Source organism: Wasmannia auropunctata, unplaced genomic scaffold (genome assembly GCF_000956235.1).
Source record: "Wasmannia auropunctata unplaced genomic scaffold, wasmannia.A_1.0 LD336106.1, whole genome shotgun sequence".
Classification (NCBI taxonomy): domain Eukaryota; kingdom Metazoa; phylum Arthropoda; class Insecta; order Hymenoptera; family Formicidae; genus Wasmannia; species Wasmannia auropunctata.
The window spans coordinates 5054459-5077391 of NW_012026784.1; the positions used below are offsets into that span (position 1 = coordinate 5054459).

General features: G+C 41.1%; 3 protein-coding genes and 1 long non-coding RNA gene across 14 annotated transcripts in view; 1 reads left to right on the forward strand and 3 right to left on the reverse strand.

The window, feature by feature from the left end:
• Window positions 1-6301, reverse strand: part of LOC105453592 (troponin T) — a 14067-nt gene extending 7766 nt beyond the window's left edge. For 3 of the 10 annotated variants that reach the window (XM_011695754.1, XM_011695748.1, XM_011695741.1), the window contains exons 1-2: window positions 5910-6236; window positions 3659-3704 (exon numbers count right to left, since the gene is read on the reverse strand). In XM_011695754.1, coding sequence (XP_011694056.1) covers window positions 3659-3684 — 26 coding nt within the window. In that variant the 5' untranslated portion in view covers window positions 3685-3704; window positions 5910-6236. Of the gene's footprint in view, window positions 1-1229; window positions 1251-2103; window positions 2132-3658; window positions 3705-4048; window positions 4170-4352; window positions 4469-5909 lie in introns of those variants that run through there. The other 7 variants (XM_011695695.1, XM_011695701.1, XM_011695764.1 and 4 more) reach the window with 6 other exon arrangements.
• Window positions 6302-7677: 1376 nt separating this feature from the next.
• On the reverse strand, window positions 7678-9162 carry LOC105453641 (U11/U12 small nuclear ribonucleoprotein 35 kDa protein-like). 2 transcript variants are annotated; one of them, XM_011695783.1, is made up of 4 exons: window positions 8786-9162; window positions 8307-8525; window positions 8005-8182; window positions 7678-7929 (listed from the first exon to the last, which is right to left on the reverse strand). In XM_011695783.1, exons 1-4 carry the CDS (start codon window positions 8786-8788, stop codon window positions 7823-7825), a joined length of 507 nt encoding a protein of 168 aa, XP_011694085.1. In that variant the 5' UTR covers window positions 8789-9162; the 3' UTR covers window positions 7678-7822. The 2 variants fall into 2 exon arrangements, with proteins under 2 accessions (XP_011694085.1, XP_011694078.1); XM_011695776.1 differs by having other exon boundaries at window positions 8005-8218; window positions 8786-9080.
• Window positions 9163-13541: 4379 nt separating this feature from the next.
• On the reverse strand, window positions 13542-21179 carry LOC105453658 (probable serine/threonine-protein kinase DDB_G0278901). The gene is made up of 8 exons (XM_011695801.1): window positions 20833-21179; window positions 19829-19919; window positions 17620-17823; window positions 17381-17522; window positions 16778-16977; window positions 16135-16287; window positions 14175-15332; window positions 13542-14102 (listed from the first exon to the last, which is right to left on the reverse strand). The coding sequence occupies exons 1-8, from the start codon at window positions 20864-20866 to the stop codon at window positions 13937-13939; spliced, it is 2148 nt and encodes a 715-aa protein (XP_011694103.1). The 5' UTR covers window positions 20867-21179; the 3' UTR covers window positions 13542-13936.
• On the forward strand, window positions 18890-21948 carry LOC105453655. The gene is made up of 2 exons (XR_974895.1): window positions 18890-19131; window positions 21768-21948. It is a non-coding gene; the product is annotated as an uncharacterized LOC105453655 (long non-coding RNA).
• The last annotated feature ends 985 nt before the right edge of the window (window positions 21949-22933 follow it).

The window sequence follows — 22933 nt, forward strand, 5'->3', positions numbered from 1 at the left end:
ATATATATATATATATATATATACGTAATGCATCGCTTGCTTTCAACAATTAAGCGGCTCGTCGTTATTTTCTCTTCAACGGGGGAATCTCGTAGCGCTTTTTGCCAAAAAAAAAGAAAAAGAAAAAAAGAAACGTTTTGTTGCCCATTTGCCATAATGCGGGTAACAGAGGCTGATATATTAGGCGACAGATACGACGTTGGCAGACACGACGAGGACAAAGATAAAGGCATGTGGAGAAATAAAGTGCGGGGTGTGAAATGTGTGTCTGTACTTTTTTTTTGCAACTGCATCTTCGGTAACCCTCGGTGTCGAAAGTGCTTCCGTGAAGGGTCTTTATGATAACGTACTGTACGTCACGTGTGGTCTCTCATATACGTGAGATAATGTGTACGTGTGAGATGCGTGTACGTCGTCTGTGTATATACATAAAAAAGCGCGATAGCATTGCTGTTTCTTTTTTTATTTATTTTCAGTTTTTATTTATTTTTCTTTTTTCTTTTTGTTTTAATCCATCGACGCAGAACAGCGACACAAGACAGACGTTGAGAAGACAGCGAATATATACCGGCGGTACAGAATGTATTGTACTTTACTTAAAGTTGAAATAGAAACAGAGAGAAAGAGAGAGAAAGAGAGGCGGAGAGGGAGGGGGGATACATCAGCGCGTCAATTCTTTTTGAGATAATGTTACACGAGAAAGAAGAACGTCAATAAAAAGTGCTCTTTCGTGTACTGTGGCGCAAACAAAAATCCGATAGACTCGGATGAGAGCGTTTTGTAGAGCGATGTTCTTCTTCCATGTGTAACAACAATTCGACGAGAGAGGTAGAATAAAATAAAAAGAAAAAAGAGACGGGGAGAGACAGAGATGTGGGAGGAAAGGGAAGCGAAAACAGATAGACAGATAGATAGATAGAGATAGAGCCAGCAAGTGTATCGCTACAAAAAAATTCTATGCAAAAGTAAACGACTGCGGCGGCACAACGCGTGTGAGATGATGAGAATAAAGTAAAGAGAGACAGAGAGAGAGAGAGAAAGAGAAACAGAGAAATGGACGAACAATTAAAGACTACACCGAGACAACAAAGACAAGAACAGCGATTAGACAGCGGGGAAGAAAAAAAAAAGAAACGACACTGACGACAGCGCGTGAACGTACACCATTTATTGGCCGTAAAAAAAAGAGATAGAGAGAGACGTTCATATTTGTCGTGTGCAAAACTTACTCGGTCTTCTTCTCCGGCTGCCTTCGATTTTGACATTTTTTGTATCGTACCGCGCGGGCCGATTCGAGCCGATTGGTCGATGACGAGTGACGGTCGGTTTGATTGATTGGTTGATTGGTTGATTGGTTGGTTGGTTGGTTGATTGGTTGGTTGGTTGGTTGGTTTTGTGTGTTGTATGTGGAGATACACACAGACAGAGAGAGAGACAGGGAGTGAATAAACAAAAAAAAGAAAGAAGAAGAACGGAGATCATAAATCACAGTCGGAAAGAGAGAGAAATATCTGGCGTGCTGCGCGCGGCGCAAAACGAGATTTCGGAAAGTGATTATTCTTCATCAAGCGATTATTCTACACGCTCCTCTGTCACTATCGATTCATCGTGCGTATCGTTGCGCGTTCGTTAATGTAACTCGATTAGCTCTGGTTCTACGAAAAGGAGGAGCACCTCGGACTGACGATATTTTCAACGCGACATTTCCAAGAAAGAGAGAAGAGCAACTCTGGTTTCGCTTTTCGGATCTCGATAAAATCTTTCTCGACAAAACGCCGAATTCCGCCCGTAAACGTAAAACCGCCATACTTTACAAACGCGCGTTCCTATCTTCGCAGAGAAAAAGAGAGAAAAAAAATTAATCGGATTTGTCTGGGCTTGATTTAAACTTTTGAGCTAGAGGCGAACTACTTGAAAAACTTTGTAATATCGCGCGGTCGAAACCGGAGATTTTCGCCGCGATCGCGTCTTCGCAGTAGCTATACAGCGCTCGTTACAAGCCTCCGAAACTTACTTCCTGAAATGAGAAAAACGAGACAAGTCGTACGTTAGAAAGATACCGGGAAGCATTTAATCGGGAAAACATTTGACGAAAGTGAACACTTACACTTCCTCGACTTCCTCCTCCTCGCTGCAAAAGAGAAAACGGAAAAAAAGTACAGTTTAGTCAGGGCGGAAACAGTATGGGCGATCGGGGCGTTTGAACGTGTAACAAAAAAGGGGGGCGGGGTGAAAGGGGAGAGATTCATGGCGGTATCGCTTTTTGAGAGTTAGGGGCTTAGACTCTTACAGGGTTTTGTTTAAAGCTTTCGCTTTTTTTCTCACACAGACAAAAAAAGATTTATTTTCGTTAGTATATCGTCGTATTATTGCGCAAACTTTTGTACTTTACTTTTACCCTAAAATATAAACTTGACAAAGAATTTGCAATTTGATTGCGCCTTTGATAAATGCAAATAATTGACTTCAGGGTTTTACTCTCATTTGCTATATGTGGGAATTTATTGAATTTTATCTCGTCTCTTCTTTATTCCGATCTGAAAGCAAATTTTCTCAAAAACGTTCATAAACGTTCATAAAAACAAATAATTAAATTATATAATTTAATGAGAAAATATGCATTTAAATTTTACGCGACGGAAAATTGCTCTGGAAAATTTGAGGCGGCAATGCAAGAGAGAAAAGGCATGTAAAAAGAAAAAAAAAATAATTATGCAAGCTCGTAAAAGTGTCATCGAGTGACAATTAGGAGTCGGCCGGAGCAGCCGAGTCTCGCTTCGAGTGCTTATTAGGGGATTCGTGCGTGGGTGCGATTGGGACGTGACGCACGCAGGGGCGGGCATCGAGACGGCAAAGTTAGACAAATGTATGAAACATTAGAACACGACGAGGCGTACAGATCACGGGGCGCATGGTTTTCAACCTTACGTGGGCGATATTTAAACTTCGCACGGATTTTCGGTTTCGGTTCACGGATCAATGTGATCAACGATCAGCGATCGTGTGCCACGATCTTGCCTATCGCACTTCGGCTTCGCCAAAGATCCGATTTCACGGAGGGTCTGGAAGTCACTCTGGCGCATATCTCGGCACTTCTTCTCCCTCGTATTACGATCTACTAATTCATCTCGGAGAGCGGCGATATATCACTTTTTTTATTACAAGTCGTTTATCTTGAAAATTATGCAAATCTATTTTCTAAAGAAAAAAAAACAAGATAAAGATAGACGAGTCTTTGGTATACGCGTTTTTCGCGCACTCGTCAGAATTCGTATACACTGTAAAAAATATCTGCTTGTATTGGAATCTAGTAGATTAATTGGAAATCTAGTAGATTCGACAAAGGGAACAAATCGAAACTATACATTTATAGTTAAATTAAATTCCAGACGAGACGGAACATTCCAATGGAGATAACCAGAAATGCAATTATCGTAAGAGAAATTCTAATTGGTATGATCAGAATGCATTTTGTATGCGTGTATACTACTTGTTCGTGCAATCGAAAAATTTTTCTCAGTGTGAACTTTGTTTGAAAATTGGAATTGCATCAGTTTTCAAAATAAGCGATTGAGAACTGCGGACGCGTGAATAATGGACAATAATTTATATTGATCGGCGTTGGCTCGAGAGTGTAAACAATCGGTGGACTACTTACGAGTATTGTTCCTCGTCGTCAGACATGTTGGTGGCTGTTTAAAGCGCTGCAACACAAAAACGAGATGTTGATTACCAGAGGTTGATTTGCAGACGGCGAGAGAGATAGAAAGAAAGAGAGAGAGAGAGAGAGAGAGAGAGATACAGAGAGATTTTTAAAGCAGAGCGATTAAATAATCGGATATGTTTTCACGTTAAGTATCGCTAATTAGATCACACTGTTCCGACGAAAGCGGCACACTGCGCGGGAAAAGGGTTGCGTAATTCAGATTATATCGCGTCGCGTAACACTTTTGATATTCTTGCAGTAAAATCGGAAAATGAATTCTGCGTTTAACACGGCTGTCACAGCTTTTATAACTCAACTAGGCGTGTAACTTGGTACTGGTACCAGCTTTCGAGATGATAAGCACGTCACGATCAATTCCGCATGAACAATCTCGGTCGGACCACTCGTTAACGACGCGATGATAAATTCGAGAGATAAACGGGCGAGGATCAAGGATCGAGGGATGGAAAATCGAAAATCTCACCGATTACAGGTCGTGTGGACGAGGAAGAAGTCGGAAGGGCCGGGCGAGAGAGGTGGCGGCAAAAGGGGCGGCAGGGAGAGAGCGCCCGCGGGGAAAGAGGCACGAGAGGCGCAAACGGATGGGACCCGCGGATGTACAAAAATTGCTCGCGCTTGGCCGAACCTTGCGTGGAAAAGGGGTATCCGGAGGAAAGTCGAAGCTGAATGGGCCGGACGGCGCGCACCGACGTTCCCGAAGTAATCCGATACTTCGAGGCGAGAAAGAGAAAATGCCAGTTTGCTAACCCTGGCCGCAAGCTCCCGGCGTCGTGCACAAGCTCTATAAGGAGCCCGTCCCCTTCTCTGTCACGTCGCTCTAATTTTAGTGGTACAACACGCTCGTTCCCTCGCTCCGCTCTCCTTTCCTCGTCGGTTCCCCGTGTTCTGCATGCCGTTTCTGCCGTACCGTTTCGCGCAAACGGAGAACGTCGAAATCGCGCGGCGGTTCGTAATACTAGACGACGACGATCGGGAAACAAAATACCTTGGAACGTTATAAAGAAGATCCACGAGATATCCGTCAGACGTTTCTTAATTACGCCCCCCACCCTCCAACCCCCATCGGAATATTTCCAAAACGCGATTGACAATTCTGCAATTTAATCATACCAATTGTTATTTGTCGCGATCGCGAAAAAGATTTTGAAGTCAAAGCTCAAAATTAAATCTCTGTTAAATTTCAACCTTCTCAATCGGATAAAAAATAACACGTCTTTTACCTCAAACCGGTCGTTATCGTCCGATATCACAAGTTTTACTATAGATTTTATGAGGCCTTGGTCGTTCTTTTTTCGCCACAGGATTTTCACCCGAAACTTCGACAGTGCGAATTACGTAATATAACAAAAAGGAATATTACACAGCAAAGAAAATAGTGAAATAAAGAAAGTACAAAGAAAGAAAACAAAGATGCAAAGAGATAGAATTTGGAAAGGGTGTATAATCTTTTGGATCACGCGAGGAATCCACGGATGAAGTTTCCGAGAATCATTAATTAATCCACGCCGTAAAGGTAGCAAAATATCCAAACGCGTTCTTATATCAATCAAACTTTTCCACGTAATTGTTCACGTGCACCGTCCGCCGCCACCGAAGGTGAAAAATTTTCCACTGATGCGCGCCCGATTCTTTCCACTGCGAGCGAGTAGATAGAGTCGCGCTTCGAGCGGACACGGCTATCGTATTCACGAGATCTTCACTGGCTGATCGCCGTCGCGCAGTCCGCGGAAGAATGTCGTTCACTTTTCACGTTCCGAGAGTCCCTAACATTAAAAAGGAAAGATGCTCTTAGCGAGTAATTTCACGTGGTCTATTGATTCTTCTCGGTATCTCCTCAGAATTTCGCTGAAGCGACTCTGCCAAGTCGTTTCCGCTGCGACGCAATCGCGACTTCTTCGGCAATGTAAACATTGTTGAAGCGGAGAACTTCCGCCGGAGATTTCGCGAGTTAATTATTTCGTATCGTATACCACGTCGCTTTCACGTCCACAGCAGTCACCCCGGAAGAGCATATATAGACACGCGGCCCATCGCGAATGTTCTCCGGAACAAGAGCTAACCAGAAGAGGCGAGGGGGTGCGCCGCGCCCTTGATAAGAGACGACAGGAGAGAAAAAGAAAAAAGAGAGAGAGAGAGAGATAGTCGAGATTATCGAGCACAGAATGAAAAATGTTGAACTTACACTCGGGGTGGTGTCAGTGCGTGTGGACAAGTACGGGCGTGCTTGCACGCGCGTATGTGTGCGTGCGCGAGCGTGTGTACGTGGACGTATATGCGCGCGTGTAAATAGTTTTCACGGTAGCCCAACTAGGTGAAATCGTGACGGAGAAGAGAGAGAGAAAGAGAGAAACAGGGTCCCGCACACTTTGCAGGAGGAGACGGGGGAGAAAGAGAGAGAAAGAGAGAGAGAGAGACACGCACACGCACAGGAGGAGCTTGTCCCGGTGGAATGTGGAGTCCGCGACAGCCTGAGCCGCTCTGAGGTCCGCGAAGTCGTCGCGGCCGGACGTCGGCGGTGCTTCGGGCGTCGTGCCCGCTCCGGTTTAGAGCGGCTCTCATTTCTTCCCTCGCTCTTCTTCCTCTTTCTCTTTCTCTCCCCCTTTCTATTAATAGAGCGGTGATCCGCGTACGCGGGCTACCGGGAGTGATACGATCCTGGTTGATACTATTTTCGTGTCTTTCGCCGGCGGAGAGTCGGCACGCCGCGCCGCGCTTCCAACTCCTCCTGCGGCGGTGACTCTCCTCCGGCTGGCTCTTCAGCTCTCTTCCGCCGGAATTCGACGGACGATTGCTCCAAAAGTAGGCCTGTTACGGTGTCACGCCCCCACCTCCCGATGGCTGTTGACAATGGTGAACCGGCTGGTCCGCGAGACCAACGATGAGAAGCCACTCGACTGCTGAGAATTTGGTCTTTTAAATTGCAGGGTATGAAAAATATTAGCGCGAGATTCCATTCTTCTAGCTCGCGTATAATTACACGAGTAATTGTGTGCAATTTATCAGTCTTAAGTATTAATGTGCGTATGATTACGCTTTAATTTTTTGTTAAAGATCTCTGTAGGAACTTACAGTAATGAATACGGATACTTCATTAGCGTTTCTCCTGAAAGAAATCGTATGATAAAAGATCTTTTCTATAACAATGTAATTAATCAAGTTTCGTAAACTTATAAAAAAAAATTTATCCTCTATTGCGATTGCGTATCAATATATTTATAATACGTTACATCCAAGATAATGCTTTTCTGAATCTAAACAAATCGAATCGATTTTCATCATAATTACAATTGTACATTAAAAAAAATCGAGGTAAAAAAATGTTGTACATCTGTAACTTTTATTTTCGACGAGCGTCAAAACGTATCAGTTATGCTGTCGATACATGCCCTTTGCGACTCAATACTCGCCGCGAAGAAAAAAATGCATTGCAGGCGTGCAATCCGTCGGGGCGAAATCGGGGCAGGGTCTGAGCGACAAAATAGGAGCCGCGATGAACGACCGTGGGCTTGACACGAACTGAGACCTTGTTGAAGGGTGGCGGGGGTCGCCTAAATCGCGGAAGGAAGAAGGCTGCCTTATCAGCATCACCGTCGTTGACGTCGATATTGGAAGCTCAAGCTCGGTGCTGTGTCGAATCGTGAGGTGCCTCCTTATATGGAGAGCGCGGCGGTGATGTGGGAGACCGCGGTGATGCGGTATAAAGTTGCCGGCGAACGCGAATACGATCTTGCGGTGAGTGTCTCTGAGACCACCGCTCGAAGATTTAACGCGCGATTTACGACGAGAGATGAAACACGACGCGCGCGCGGCTTGTACGATTCGACGACGCGATTCGTTGCGCGAGTTACATCAAATATTCTGTAAAATTTCTATACTGGACCTATCGAAGTTTGCGGCGTTAAAACAGAGCGCGAGAGCAGTGTGGTAGAAACTAATCGACGTAAACGCTATTCAAGTTGCCGAAGAATGACAGAACGTACGCGTTCTGTATGTTGCTTTATTAACGTGTCGAAATAATAAATGAAGAGGTAGGAATAAAAAGATAGATACGGTGGATGGAAACGGTGGTGTCGTAAATGTCACAGTAGAGGCCGTTTATCTTTTCGGCTTTAAAACATTAGGTACAATCGGTCGTTTGAACGGTCTGTCCTTCCCTCCGAATCTCAATTGCCCCGACTCCTTTTTGCCACCGAAACCACCTCCTGGAAAAATTATAGATATTGAAAACATTTGACATTTGTCCATCTAGTACATACATTTAATTGCTGATTACACACCAAGCCTCCTCGGCTTCCATCCCTTCATGCTGCGACCGCATTCGTAATCGATAAATATTTTGTATCCCTTTAATGTGGCATCGGTAGTTCGTCTCAAAACTCTTCTAGCTTCCTCCTCGCTTTTCATTTCCACAAAACCGTACCCTTGAGAGAGTCCAGTCACCACGTTCACTATCACCTTCGCAGAAATGACATCTCCATATTTGCCAAAAAACTAAATAACATTTTAAAGTTTACATCAATTACACATATAATACGTATAAAATTGTCAAAAGTTTATCGTTTTATAAAGACAGGTCTACCTCTTTCAGATCATAATTAGTGATTTTGGGACCAAGCCTAGCTACAAAAATAGTCCTTTCCACCTTAGATTCCAGATTGTGCGGTGGCTCGTAGTGCATCAGCATCGCCCGGCTGACAGCCTTGTCGTGAGGCTGCGTGTCTGTTCCATCGATACTGCCTGCCTTTAAAGGGTTGTATTCTTTGGCGTAAGGACTCCAATTTTGCAACACATCCTCGCCCTAAAACATAAACGAATCAACCACACTATCATTTTTATTCAAAACAAAATTCATAAATTATACTAATCACCTAATATATTTTTAGTTTAAATATTAATTGCTATTAAACGCAGTTTGCATATTCAGAATTAAGATACCACAGAAGTGTCGTATAACCTAGAAATGTCATTTGCGTTGACATTACCCTGTATATGTATAGTTCAGTTTAACGTCAACCGCAATTTATTCTGATCTATTGACAAAGAAAAAAAAACATTTACCATGTTAAATATATTTTATGGCGTCAAAAGCGCATTGAAACATTTAGTAAACAGATCACATATTTGCTCGACCAGACAGAAGCGTGAGAAAGGCCATGCGGGCCACGCCGGCTTTTTGAATGGGACCGACGATCATCCCTGTACACTAGCGTCCCACGTCCATGTTTTCAAAAAAGGAACTACGTACCACGTCTATCTTATAACATTGTCGATCAAATCATAGTACGAGAACGTGGATGTGGTTCGTGACCGTGCTAATCGTGCTACGTGCACAAATTGTGAACAAATAGATCTCATTTATTTTGCGACATTGCTGATGAAATGGTATTCCAATTTTTCAATTCTTGTCTGGACTACATCCACAAATTTCAGATGAAGAATGTGGCATATATAATACACGATTAGCACAGATGCACGAATCACGTTCTCATGCTATAATTTGATCGACAATAATATTTAAAATAATATTATTTAAAATACGTATTTATATGTATCTTAAATAAAAACAAGTAAAATAGTTATTTAATATTTATTATTCTAAATAACTTCTTCTAATTATATATGGCTTATTTAATATTTTAAATACGTTTTTAAAATATATTATATGTATATATTATATATTTAATACATGATAATATATTAAAATTGTTAGTTTAATTTGCAAAATTAATATAACTTATACAGTTAAAAAGTTGCTAAAATTACACAATAATCTCGGTTAACAATAAATGCCCTCGCGATTTTATCATATATATATTATTTAATTCCATAATTTTACTTTAATTTAATTACGTATACATATGTATATTAATTTGTTTGTTAAATAGGTTAATAGCGTTGTGATAATTACTATTGCAATCGCAAATCTTGTTCTGTGCAAATGATATAACGCAAACAAGAATCGTGTCGTATCTACGTCGAATCTAGATCTAGAGGAAGGGTGGAGGTATATAGCTATTAGCTAAATATACAAATGAGTGACTCACGCAATTCGAACGGATCGTATTCTCCTTCTAGGAAGCTTATAAATCGCGATTGTTCGATTTCTTTTTTCGCGGAAGAGATACGCCGCGCGATTCGTTTGCATGACTTTAATTTTGCATAAGCATATATACTATATATGCTCGTTCATTTTGTAGTATTGTTGAAGACTGATCTGTTTAAAAATAACACTAGTTTACAGCAAAAAACTACTTTGAACTGACCTAGGTGTTTCTTATTAGATTTTTGAATGCTGAAAACGATGCCGCAAGCCAAAAAATTTTATCACGGCAAGTTTCCAAGATAATTGATAAGATTTAATGTCCAACAAATAGTTTTTTCGGCAATATTTTATATTTTTTTGCAAAGAAGATTAAAGCTATTTTGAAATTTTGATCAGAAGTAATGAGAATTAATTTATTAATTGTTCATCCCTATAAAATGCATTTTTGTTTTCATTTTAATTGTTTACTTTTAGCCATGTTATAAAAAATTTAAATACAGGATTTTTCTAAGATAACAAATTTTTCGCTTATAATGATGTTATATAAGTATACTCATTAATATATTGACATTAAATCTCAATTATCTTAGAACCTATGTTTTTTAGACGTGCTAGAAAATTTTAATTCAATTGCGGCATTGTTTTCAGTAATCAAAAATCTACAAGAAACATGTAGTTTGGTTTAAAGTAATTTAAAAAAACACTTTTTTTAAACTTGTATAATTAAGATATCGATACATATTATCTCATACTCGCGCGCGTTTACATATAATGTGGTATTTTCAAAAAATATATACACAGTACACATATAATATATATATACACAATGGATAATATATACATATATACACACACACACACACACACACATATATATATATTTATATATGCGGATATAATATTTCAGGTGAATTCAAATTATACCCACGTAAAGCAGCCTGCGAAAAAAAATCCAATTTCATTGAATTTCAATCACACTATATAATGATAAAGAATGTACTCGCTGCAATTTATCTCGCTGACAAATTATCCGTCTAACTGTACGGAATAAACGGATGTTTTTCATTCAGCAGTCATCGTTTCGCGTGACAATAGGGAATACGACCTCGTTTTCAACCACAATCGCGCAAGTGATTACGCCGCGGAATTGTGCGCCTCCGTTGTTTCGTTTTGAATAAATCCGCTATCTCCGTTCTCTCCCTTTTGTCCATTATCTGTCACGGATCCTGCAACCTAAAATCCGACATACGCGTTTGAACGAACAATTATACTGCAGAAATAACGCAAAGCATTCGCAAAAATATACATATGTATAGCATATATCGCACAGACGATAAATGTTTATTTCGTACAACCACTCTAAATTCGTTGCAGTGAAAATTGTCACTTTATCATACAGTGAAAAGTCGAATTTAGGGTTTTCACTACTATACAATGATTTTCACTGTACGTAAAAGTGAGTTTTAACTTTTGTTAAAGTGAAATTTTCACTTTATTAGACATTTATTAAACAGTGAAAAATGTCACAGCTGCCATGATAACAGTGACATGGTTGCAGTGGCAAACTCACTTTTACGTACAGTGAAAATCATTGTATAGTAGTGAAAACCCTAAATTCGACTTTTCACTGTATGATAAAGTGACAATTTTCACTGCAACGAATTTAGAGTGGTTGTACGAAATAAACATTTATCGTCTGTGCGATATATGCTATACATATGTATATTTTTGCGTATGCTTTGCGTTATTTCTGCAGTATAATTGTTCGTTCAAACGCGTATGTCGGATTTTAGGTTGCAGGATCCACCGCAAGAAAAGTGATTACTTAACTGCAGTAGAAGCAGTGAACATTTTTTGACACGGTAGAAAATAATTCATTATATTAACAATGAAAAGTAACTTTACTAAAGTAAAAAATGTAGTGAAGTAATTGCCTAGTGAGAGCCGACACGGATGTACGGTGCGTGAAATTCTTATCGTTACAATATCCAACCACACACGATCTGCATGCCGCACGGTTTGTCGATCTTGTGCAGAAACACAGTTCTTTGCATGAAGCTGGAGACTTGTAACAAATTAAATTGACGAACAATTTAATATCTTTCGATGCTAATATGCATTTATAAGATTCCCCTCCTCATAGGCAATTACTTCACTATATTTGATTATTTCTTGAAGCCTATATTCTATTTAAAATTCATTAGAGTAAAAAAGTCACTTTACTAGCAGTTAAAAAGTCTCTGTTAACTGCAGTGACTCAAGTTTACTTTAAGTTAAAGTGAAATCTCATTTCAAAGAGGGTGGTCGCATTTTGACTATGCGCTATAATGAAATTTGCGCTAATGAAATCTCACTTCAACGAATTTAGAGTGACATCGTCATCGTCAGCCCAAGCAGAACAAAAAGTCATTATGACGTAAAAATGACGTCAAAATAGAATCAAAATTTTAAAAATTATTTTAAATTATTAAAAATCAATTGTCGATCATTCACGATCATTCAACTTAACACCATTTTGACGTTATTTTGTGATCTGTTCCTGTGTTGTCCTGCTTGGAAAGTTACGGACAATGTCGTTTCCGATACTAGATTGAGTCGAAGTCTAGACGCGCGCCCATCCGTTTCAATGCCAAGATAGTGTTAACGGCCTTAACCCAACGCTTTTTAATGACATAGCGTTTCAATCGGTGCTTCTGTATCGGATTCTCCAGAGCAGCCTCCAGCCAGTCGTGCTCTATAAGCTTTCCCGCAGACGGTCTCTTCCTACAGCAAGAAGACTAATCAGTTTCTTAATCTATTCGCTATATTCGGAGGGGAAGTTGTGTGTGGACAAAGCAAGTGGAAACTTTCCCGTGGAGTGTATTTTGTGATTTATATTAGATATAAAATATATGAACAGTGCTTATTTAACGAGAAACATTGTGCGTGAATGTATATATTAGTTCAATTAGCTCTCTTGTAAATTTTGTGCAACATATTTAGTAAAAAATCTAGACTTAATCTATTGCGTCTCTCACAATTAATATTGCTATAATACACAAAAATATAATTAAATACTACTATTATTAAATAATAGTACAATATTAAATGTATTAGATATAAATAAAAATAATAGTACATTAAATATAATTAAATATAAATATTTTTCCTTGGAACGCGTTTAAAAATTATTGTAAGAAAAAAATTTTCGAATTCGGAACGAAGAATTCTTGTTATTAAAAACGTCACGATAGATTTATTAATTTTCAAGGGATTATCGAATCAACACGGCAGATAATATCTTGATAAAAATGTCGTCCTAACGTAAATATATAAAAATATTAATTGGAGGGTGTGTCGATGGTACTCAGCTATATCGAGAATTTTGCTTATTGTTAGAGTAGAGTATAAAGTGTAACCGTAGACTTTATTAGCAATTCATAAGTTTGTCGCTCGCAGAGTCTTCATTTACGTAAAGCCATCTTCTCCATTATTTATATTTAACTCTCCGTGTACAAATATCCATCAGAGTTGATTTTATTTCAAGTTTAATACTCTACAATCTTGTACTTTTGTAGCGATTTATGTACACATTACTTATGAAATGTCACGAAATTACAAGATATTCTGTCTTGTTTTCGATACGAAAATAAATCTTCAGAAATAAATGTGAATCCAAGATTCAAGCAGTCACCAATAAACAAGCAGACAGTAAGATATCTCGACATTACCTACTTTTTTATTATCCATCCTTCTTGATATATTTGAAAAATTATTTTTTCTTTGTATAATCTCTTCTTAAAAATTTACTTAAAAATTTATTTATAGTTATTTAAATAAGAAATAAGAAATATACTTGTTTGTCATTTGTAACAGCGCTCTTCCAAGACTTTAAGGAATAAATTAATTAAACTGGAAGAGGTTGAATGATTATAAAATCAATTTCCAACTTTAAAAATCGAAGGTTCGCATTTTCATAGATTAATCTTTATAATTCATCTACCAAATATATTATTGCCCCAGGCGTTTGACGTGTATTTTATCTTGAGCGCCTAACTGTTCCGAAATGAAGTTCATGATCGGAAAGAAACAAAGAGAGATTGTTAATGTCAGCGCATTTTCCTGATCCGTCTGCGACCGATCCACGAAATTCGCAAGTGCCAGCGAGCGCGAGACGGACGTATCGTTCAACGATATATCGACGGCGACGTGGATGACGCGACGTTGGAAGATTTTGTTTCCTTTTGCTTTGACTGGAAGTACTCCGCCAACGAGTTCATCGTCTTCCTGGCGATCGTGTCGGCCGCGCACCAATCCAGGCTCACGGACTTCCTGCCGGCGCCAACACCGCCGCTGCCACCGCCGCAGCCGCAGCCACCGCCGCCGCCGCCGCCGTCGCCGCCGCCGCCGCCGCCGCTGCAGGACGTCGTGGTGACCTCATCCCATTCGCCTAGCAAGTGCAACAGCAGGTCCTTGGCGCTGCCCGGCTCGTCCAGATTCAGATTTTTGTGCAGATCCCGCAAATTCGATATCCGCGGAACGTCCCTACTGGTCTCGCCGAAGGATCGTTTCACTCGCGACCGCCGCCACGGGGGTGTCAAGTCCATATCCTCCGCGCCGGCGGAGAACCTCTTGCCGATCCTCTCCCCGCTGAACCTCTCCTCGATCGCCGTTCGCTCGTGGGAATACTTTCGAGAATCCCTCCGTCTGTCGGACGTCTCGCTGTCGCCGATGCTCGTTCTCCTCAGGGCCACAAACACGTTACCGAAATTCGTATCGAGATTGTATCTGTCGAAATTACGGCTACTGTGGAAGGTCGTCCCGTTGAGCTTTCGTTGTCGAGTAATATTGGACAGTTTCTCCGTGATCTCGTTGGTCTCACTGTCGACGTGAGACGTCGCGGTCACTTTAACGTTGCTCTTCGAGTTATAGATATCGCGATTGTTCCCAACGTCGCCGGGTCTCTGGATGGATCGCGGCGCAGCTTCCGTCGTGGCCCCGTTATTTCCCTCGTTCATCCGCGCAGATCCCATGGCGATCGAGCGCAGGTGCTCGGACAGCTTGATGATCTCCTCGGCCAGAGCGATCTGGCTGGCGGGATCACGACGGTTTCGCGCGGCCGTACCTTCGGAAGCTCTCCTCTCCAAGGACAAGCTGAGACTCGGCACGGACAACAGGTGGCTGGAATTGTCTCTCGCGGTCGGGTCCGTCGTCACCATCTCCGACTGCGTGCTGCTGCTGCGAAGGCTGTCGCAGGGAGAGGGGCTGTGACCCCGCAGGGACACGGATTCGTCGCGATGGCGAAGCGGATTCCTCGGCAACGAGTGATACGAGTCGACGATCGTGTACGGGCTGTCCGGATGCTCCCGCCAACGCTCGACGAACAGTCTGAGATTGTCCTTGGTGACGTCCAGCTCCTCTCTGCCGTTATCGTCGACGACACCGACGGGCACGGGACGGTTCTCGATGAAGGCCATCCGTTTGGCCGCCGCCAATCCCGCGATCTCCTTCTCGCTCTTGGGCCTGCTCGTTTTTCGCGCCAGCCAGCGGTGCTCCCGGCACTGCGCCGCCGTCATTCGCTTTCTGAAAGATTCGAAAGGCTCGTCGTGAGGAGGGTCGTGCTCTATGTGTCCCAGGCTCGATAGTGCGTTTTTTTCCTCGTCGCGTGGAGAGACACGTGTGAGATTCCGCGATCCGAGGGCGAACGATTAGGGATGAAAATGTATGGACGAAGAGTACAATGACGACATATATATATAGGCTCGAATATCGGATACAAATGTGCGTATGTCGCGTTATGTACATCCGAAAGCAAAATTCTCGATAAATTGTCTGACGAATGATGTAGTTTTATATCCCGACATGTTCGCTTGATATACTTGAACGCTCTCGAGTTAACAAAATTGTTTCTTGAATGCAACAAAAAATTTAATTGCTATACAACGCCGGAGCGATGTACATTTTGCTGGAGTTATCACGAAATGCAATGGACGCAATTAATTACAAGATGGAATCGCTTTTCTCTAATTGGTATAGCCTGAAAAATTCATAGGTATTGATACATGTGTTCACCAAAGTAGAACATTTCGGAATAAGACATGATGGAAGTCAGATTAGCCGTGATAAGCGCGGATTGCTTGTGAGCCATACACACACCCTCACAACGAGTGAAAGAGGAAAATTTAAACAGCGTTACAGAAGGAATTTCTTCTTTAGAAGAAAGAGAGTAGCAATAGACACATGGGACGAGATTACAAAAAGAAGAAATGGAGAAACTGAAAAGAGGACAAGAGTAATAGGAGGGAAAGAGAAATTGAAAACACAGAAGAGTAATATATACATGTACATATGTATGTATAAACGTGGCAGAAATATTTATACTTACTCTCTGTCTTTCACCAGAAGGCATCTTATGAAATCTTTCGCGTCTTCCGAGATCTCGGCGAACGCCTCGTGATCAAAGTCGTATTTTGCAATAGTGACATTCGCCATTGTCTCTATGTCCGTATCGCCCATGAACGGTGATAAACCGGACAATCTGCAATAATTAGTTACATGAGCGGTCTCGATCGGTTACGATGTATAATATATCTTTCACGGGGAAAGCTGTAAAGGTACCATACTCATAGGCGCGTCATTTGACGCACGCGTCACGCGTCATTTGAGAAATAATTAGATTATATACCGAGGCACAAATAATCGGTCCGTAGACGTCGATTCGATGTCTATAGACATCGAATCAATATTTAGAAACGTCGAATCAAGATCTATGGACCGATTATTTCTGCCATGGTGCTAGTGACTTCTAGCACTGTTGCGTTTGACTGTTTACAGTTGAATTTATCCAACTGCAAAAGCGTCATCGCATTTGTTGTCAGTTGTGTTTAAAAGTTCGTGCCCTAGTGAGGACCTAAAATTATAACTGTTTCCGATAAAGAAAGATTGTTATAAATTATAATGCATGACGCGTGCGTTAAATGACGCGCCTATGAGTGGGTACCTTAATATGCAGAGGATCGTACACTTACAATACGTAACAAATAACACCTATGCTCCATATGTCAGTGCCGAATCCAATTTGATCGAAGTTTACGACTTCCGGGGCAACAAACTCAGGTGTTCCGAACAACACTTGCAGTTTCTTACTCGGATCATATTCTCTCGCTAGACCGAAATCGATGATTTTGACTCTATTACCTTCCTTCGTCAGGCACAAGATGTTCTCTGGCTATACAGCAGATATTTTAAATAATTTACAAATAATCAAACATAAAGAAAAAAAGAAGAGAGATTACATAGGTAGTTAAATTCCTCCCTGATAAACAGTTTTTTAAAAATCTTAAGAAATGTAAAAATTTAGAAATAAGCATGTTATAAATAAGCAAAAAGTATAATTAAAGAGTTTCCTGGAAAAACGTTTTATCTAATATTTTTTAAATTTTATCACAGATTTTTCCTGCATATGTTTAGCAATCAATAATATTTTCCATTAAAATATATATCACTTTTCATAAAAATGATGGTTGCAATGTTTTTCCAGGGAGCCCTTCAATTTTCAAATACCAATTTTTTTCTTGTCTTGTACAATATTTGAAATAATATACGTATATCAACGCAATTCAACGACTCACTTTTAGATCGAGATGCAAGATCTTTTGACTATGCATGAATTCTATTCCCTCGCATATCTGCCGCATAAAGACGGCGCAGCTGCGTTCCGTCAGTACAAAATCGTCGTCTATCACTCTCTCAAAGAGCTCGCCGCCGTCGATCCTTAAATGATGGAAATTTAAATGTAATCCCGCAGCGCGCGCGTCTCTCTAATTTTACGCTCCCTACGTCGCTGCCTCGTCCGCGAGAAAAAACGTACAATTCTAGAACGACATATATCTGTTTCCCCGCGTCAATGGCGTCGTACAGCTGAATCAACCGTGGATGCTGTAAACGTCGCATGATGTCCACTTCTCTCTGCACGGCGCGTCTGTCCTCTTTCTTCATGACGTTCACCACTTTCGCGGCGAGCATCAAACCGCTCGTTCTCTCCTTGCATCGGTAAACAATTCCAAATTTTCCCCTGAAATTAATGGACCAGATCAATTGAAGGCGACTGTGAATCAGTTTAAACTTTAAATCTACATATATAACGAAGTAATTAAAGTTCATTGGCTTGTACACAAAATAGTTATGTAAAAATTGAATAGAATTTCCTTTGACTAGAGTAGCAAGTTCAGTGTACAAAATCACGCTACATCGCGCCTTGGAACCGGATTCTTAGGTAATAACAAATTACGCGTAAAAAGTGATAAACACACTGGAAGATCTGCCAAAGCTGTACATCCGCAGCATGTCCCTGGCAGCACAAGGCAGAATACAACATACTTGTCACGAGGCCAAGTGAGTGAATCATTGAATTTAGTGTATCTAAGTCGACGGATGTCGAACGTAATTGCCGTTAATTAAATTCTATTACTACATATTAATTATCGGTACATTCAAATTAATAATTTATTAATTAATCGCGTTACAGAGAGCGGCCTTTAAATTCGAGAACGTGGAGTCATTGCTAATTAGGTTGCTCCTCTTTTAAAGGTGAGGGTAGTCGCGTCTGAATGTTTATAAAATTTTCTACCAGGAGACACTGTTACTTCGCTCTTGCTCTATTATTAGCATTATTAAATTAAACTCGTGTTTGGCATTTAATTTCTGCGAGACACGCAGATATCTTGAAAGGAGATGGAAAGTAAGTAACTCTCGATCGGCGACAGAATCGCGAGTGTCCAATTTCGCGGGGAAAATCGAAATTCTCAATTTATTTGAGCAATCCCGCACTCTCTTACAGCAGAGGTTTGTGTACGACTTTGAAATCGTAGAGCGTAGGGCAAACGCTTTCTTTATTCATTGTCAAGCCGCATTCTCCGGCGCTGGCGAACCGGGGCCCGAGTTCACCACCGGTGTCAAGAGCACCGGCACGCCCAAGCTCAACGTCGGAACGCCGCCGTTCGACGTGCGTAACGTTTCACTCACGGGTCGAGGGAAACGGATATTTATTTATAGACGCGTATCGCCGCGGGTCCTTGATTGCCGACGCGAACGATCGAGACCCGCGCGTGTTCGTCTTATCAGCTCCGCGCCGCATTCCACAGACGTGCACCTGACGGCAACAGCACATTCCTGTAATTCTGGTCACTACCGTACGATTTTGTGGAAGCGGGCCAACAGCAGAGCTCTAGTATCGTTGTCGTGGAGAATATTAAACACTCGATACCCGAATATATCGAGTGAAGGCCACACGATGAGGACGTCAAATATTTGCATTCGGACTACCGCGGTTTAATCAGGAGTTAATCATCAATGGATATTACTTCATCCAAAGCGGGTCCAGGTACAGGTGTAGAATACAGAAGTCAATTATGAAGTCAAATGATTTCATAAATAAGGACGTCATTATGACTTTAATTATTTGCCATTTATAAGTCACAAATATAGTAAGAATTAACGTTATTATGATATCATTTGACTTTATGTTCTACCTGAAGGGAAGTGAGGCGGATGTGGAGTAAGAAGGAGCGTAAGCGCGTTTGTCTCAAATGATCTGTGTACCTACTTTTTTGTACGAACTTCCAGATCAGGAGAGTGTGTTAGGATTTCATAGAACTAGTACTCTAAAAGTAAATTAAACTAATTGCGTTGACGTAATCTCCTCGTTCCCGCACGGAAAGAACGATTTTGCTGGATACAGATCTGAAAATAATTCTTGGACCATCAAAATAATTTTGTTGCAAAGTCCAGCTAATTGCTAGAATATCAAAACGTTTTACAGTAACACTTATCATTTTTGAGTTTCCAACAAAATTATTTTGATGGTCTAACAAAATCATTTTCAGATCTACATTTTTTTTTTACCTTCGAGCAAAATCGTTCTTTCCGCGCGCGTGTCGACTTCCTGGAAATTTCCCTTTTGTTAGATTCCCCGGTTGTATCGAGATTAATAGCTCATCGATCGCGCGTGATCGACACGCCGTTGGCACGACCCACAGGCATCTATACGCATCCGCCGATCGACGGATTTAATCACTCACCGTCCGAGCTCCGACTGGATGTCATAATCGTCCTTGAACTCGACACCTCGGCGTATCGTTACATCTCTATAGGGGAAGCTGGGCTCGATCTCTGAAAACAGGCGTGCGACGGGCGCTGAGTGAGAAGGACGGAATGCGAGGGGGCGAGTAGGTGTTTGGCATTCAATTTCATCGCCGAGCGACGACGCCGCGCGGCCGCGCCGCGCGGCCGCGCCGGTATCTTGAAGGCGGAAAAAGGCAGAAGGCAACTTTCAGAATCGCGCCCCGTTCTCTTCGTTTTGGCGCCAACTTTTCATTAAGACTTCGCCGACAATTCTGTATCTTTTCTCGTTAGCAAATTCTGTTGCATATCTTAATGTTGTATATTTTATTTTTAATTTCTTAGTCTCTCTTTTTCCCTACAAAAGTTTTACTGATTCTACCCTGAAGCCCTTTAGCATCTTTAAAGCTACGGGAAATAAAAACTAATCTTTATCTCTCTCTTCTTAATATTATAATTATCTTTATTTATTTATCTCTATTTATTAGACATCTCAACATTTCCATTTCTAGAAGGATCTTCCGCCACTTTCAATTTCACGCGGGACGCAGTAAGTAAAAGTTGAAAACTTCAGTTTCGAGATGTTCAAATTCCGATGCTGTAAATACGCAAAAATAACCGCGATTTCCGCTTCTGTGTTTATTTAAGGCGTGGAAATTCATACGAGATACGTCTCTTCAGTATCACTAAAAGTGAATATTCGTCAGTTTTAATATGATGAAATTGGAACGCGACAACGAATATTATATATAAATTATATCGATGCTACTTGAGCAATAAAATAATCGCCCCTTTCGATTTCCCGAAAGTCGCGCCGTCCCACCGAGCGCGCTGACAGGCGCGCACGTTTCGCGTTTCCCCGCGAGCGCATTTCCCGCGTTTCTTGACCGAGACGTATCCCTTCCCCGTCTTCTTATATTTGTTTTTCAGGAGTTTCCCCACTCCTTTTATCCTCTTCTCTTACCTCCTACTGGATCTGACTCGTCCACGCGGATCATGTTCCTCGAGTGATTTCACGACGAATCGGCCGCCGTTGTCTCGCCGACGTTCTCTCGTCTTCCCGGGGAACAGAAGGAAGGAGAGCGGAAACAGTGATCTTCCTCTCCGCGATTTCTCTGTTTCTTTCTCTATCTCTCTTGCTCTTTCTTTTTCTCCTTATCCTCTTTTTTTGCACGCGAAAATGAGAATTGTGAGAGCAAGGAGGTTTCGCGCGGAGTTTTCACACTCGCGCGCGCGATCCCTCGATCGATCCGTCGCGAACCACGGGCGATTATGAACTATCTCGCGGCGGCTGTTTCGTGTCGCGCAGGCCGAGACGGTGGTCTCTTCTTCTTCCCCGGCTCGGACGGATTTAGATTTTCGGCGGACGCCGCGAATTCTGCTGGTCGATCACGTGGCTCGTAGCTCGTAGCCCTCAACGATTTCGAGGTGGGGATAAAATAGCTGGCTTCTCTTCCTCTCTTTCTCTCTCTTTCTCTCTCTGTCTCTCTAACCGTTCTTCTCTTCATCCTTCCCCCTTCGTAAATTCATAATGATCCCTAATCCCAGCTATTGAGATGCGAAGCCCAAGAGTAATTGCAGTCCATACGCCGACGTTAAAATAATCGAAAATCATCCTATCACATCTGAGAAGAAAGAAAAACCGCTACACACAGCTCGAAAAGGGCCAATCTCTAAAATTCGATTAAGTGGCAAAATTCTGTCTGACCTGTTTAGAGCGCGCTTGAAATAAGTCGCCAAGCAGTCGTTAATCTCCACGACAATATTTCACATTTAGTCTTCTTACATCTCAGTGCTGTGCTTTTTGATTTTATATTAATTGATTTTATATTTTATATTAAGATTTGATATTAACGACAGATGCTTCGATCAATAAATATCAATATCTTCCTTTTTTAGATGACTGACCTCGCCAACTTTTTCGCCGACTTGGCGATGACGAAATCCAATTCTTTAAATTTCATTCATTACATTTATTACGCGTGTGTTACGTCATTCTGCAAATTCCTTTCACCAAATATATAGGATGTCTTATCTTTTAATAGTCTGACATTTCGGTAATACACTGTATGGGATAAAATAAGAAGAATAAGTCCTTCCCTTCCTCCCTCCCTCCCCCCTCTCTCTCACTCTCTTTCTCTCTCTCTCTCTCTCTCTCTCTCTCTCTTTCTACCCTCTACAAGCACACAAAAAATGTTTCGTTGAAAAATGCAGTGAGTTGAAAAATGGAGCGAGAAATAAAAATTCGAGCATCCTCCCAAACTTAATTTGTTTTAAATAATGCACAGTTGAAAGATAAAGATACATATTATATATACTTCAGAAAAGACTCCAATGTGTAATGTAATCGAATCATAACTGATGGTGCAAACCCCAAGAAAAAGTGCTTTTACAAAACATCGATGGAGCATAGGGCACATGCTTGACCCAATTACAGTTGTGCATGGTCTTCGGCGACCTGAATTCCAACGGGCGCACGTAGCATTCCAATTAGTTTAAACGCGAATGCACATATCATGCGTCGTGTCGATTTATTACGACCGACGTGTCCGAGAAGAGCGGACGTGACGTTTCCCGTTATCGACTTCGGAGAAAAATCAAACTCCGTCATCTCGATCGAATAAGAAACAAAGTGTTCCTTGGGCCTGCATATATTTTAGAACATCTGACTTACTTAATTAAGGCGATTAATTTATCTTTTAATAGTGTTCTTTTTTAATAGTGATTCATATACGTTAATTGTAATCCCGGCTCTCTTCAATGTCATTAAATTTGTTTTTTTTTAATTACCGCTGCACCTCTTAAAAATTTAATTCTAGGAATAGTGATTAATTACTTACTTTGAATACTTATTAAAAGTATTGAACAACAGTGCGCGCTTTTAATATTCAAAATAAAAGTGTAAATTTGAAGTATTAAATTGGACTTCTACATATAAAAAGGACTATACATCACACTTTCTATATTTAAAATAGAATAAGTTTATAATTGTACATCGAAAAAAAGAAACAATATGAGACATCCAAAAGTTTGTTACAAAGAGAGCTTTTATTATTAACGGGTCT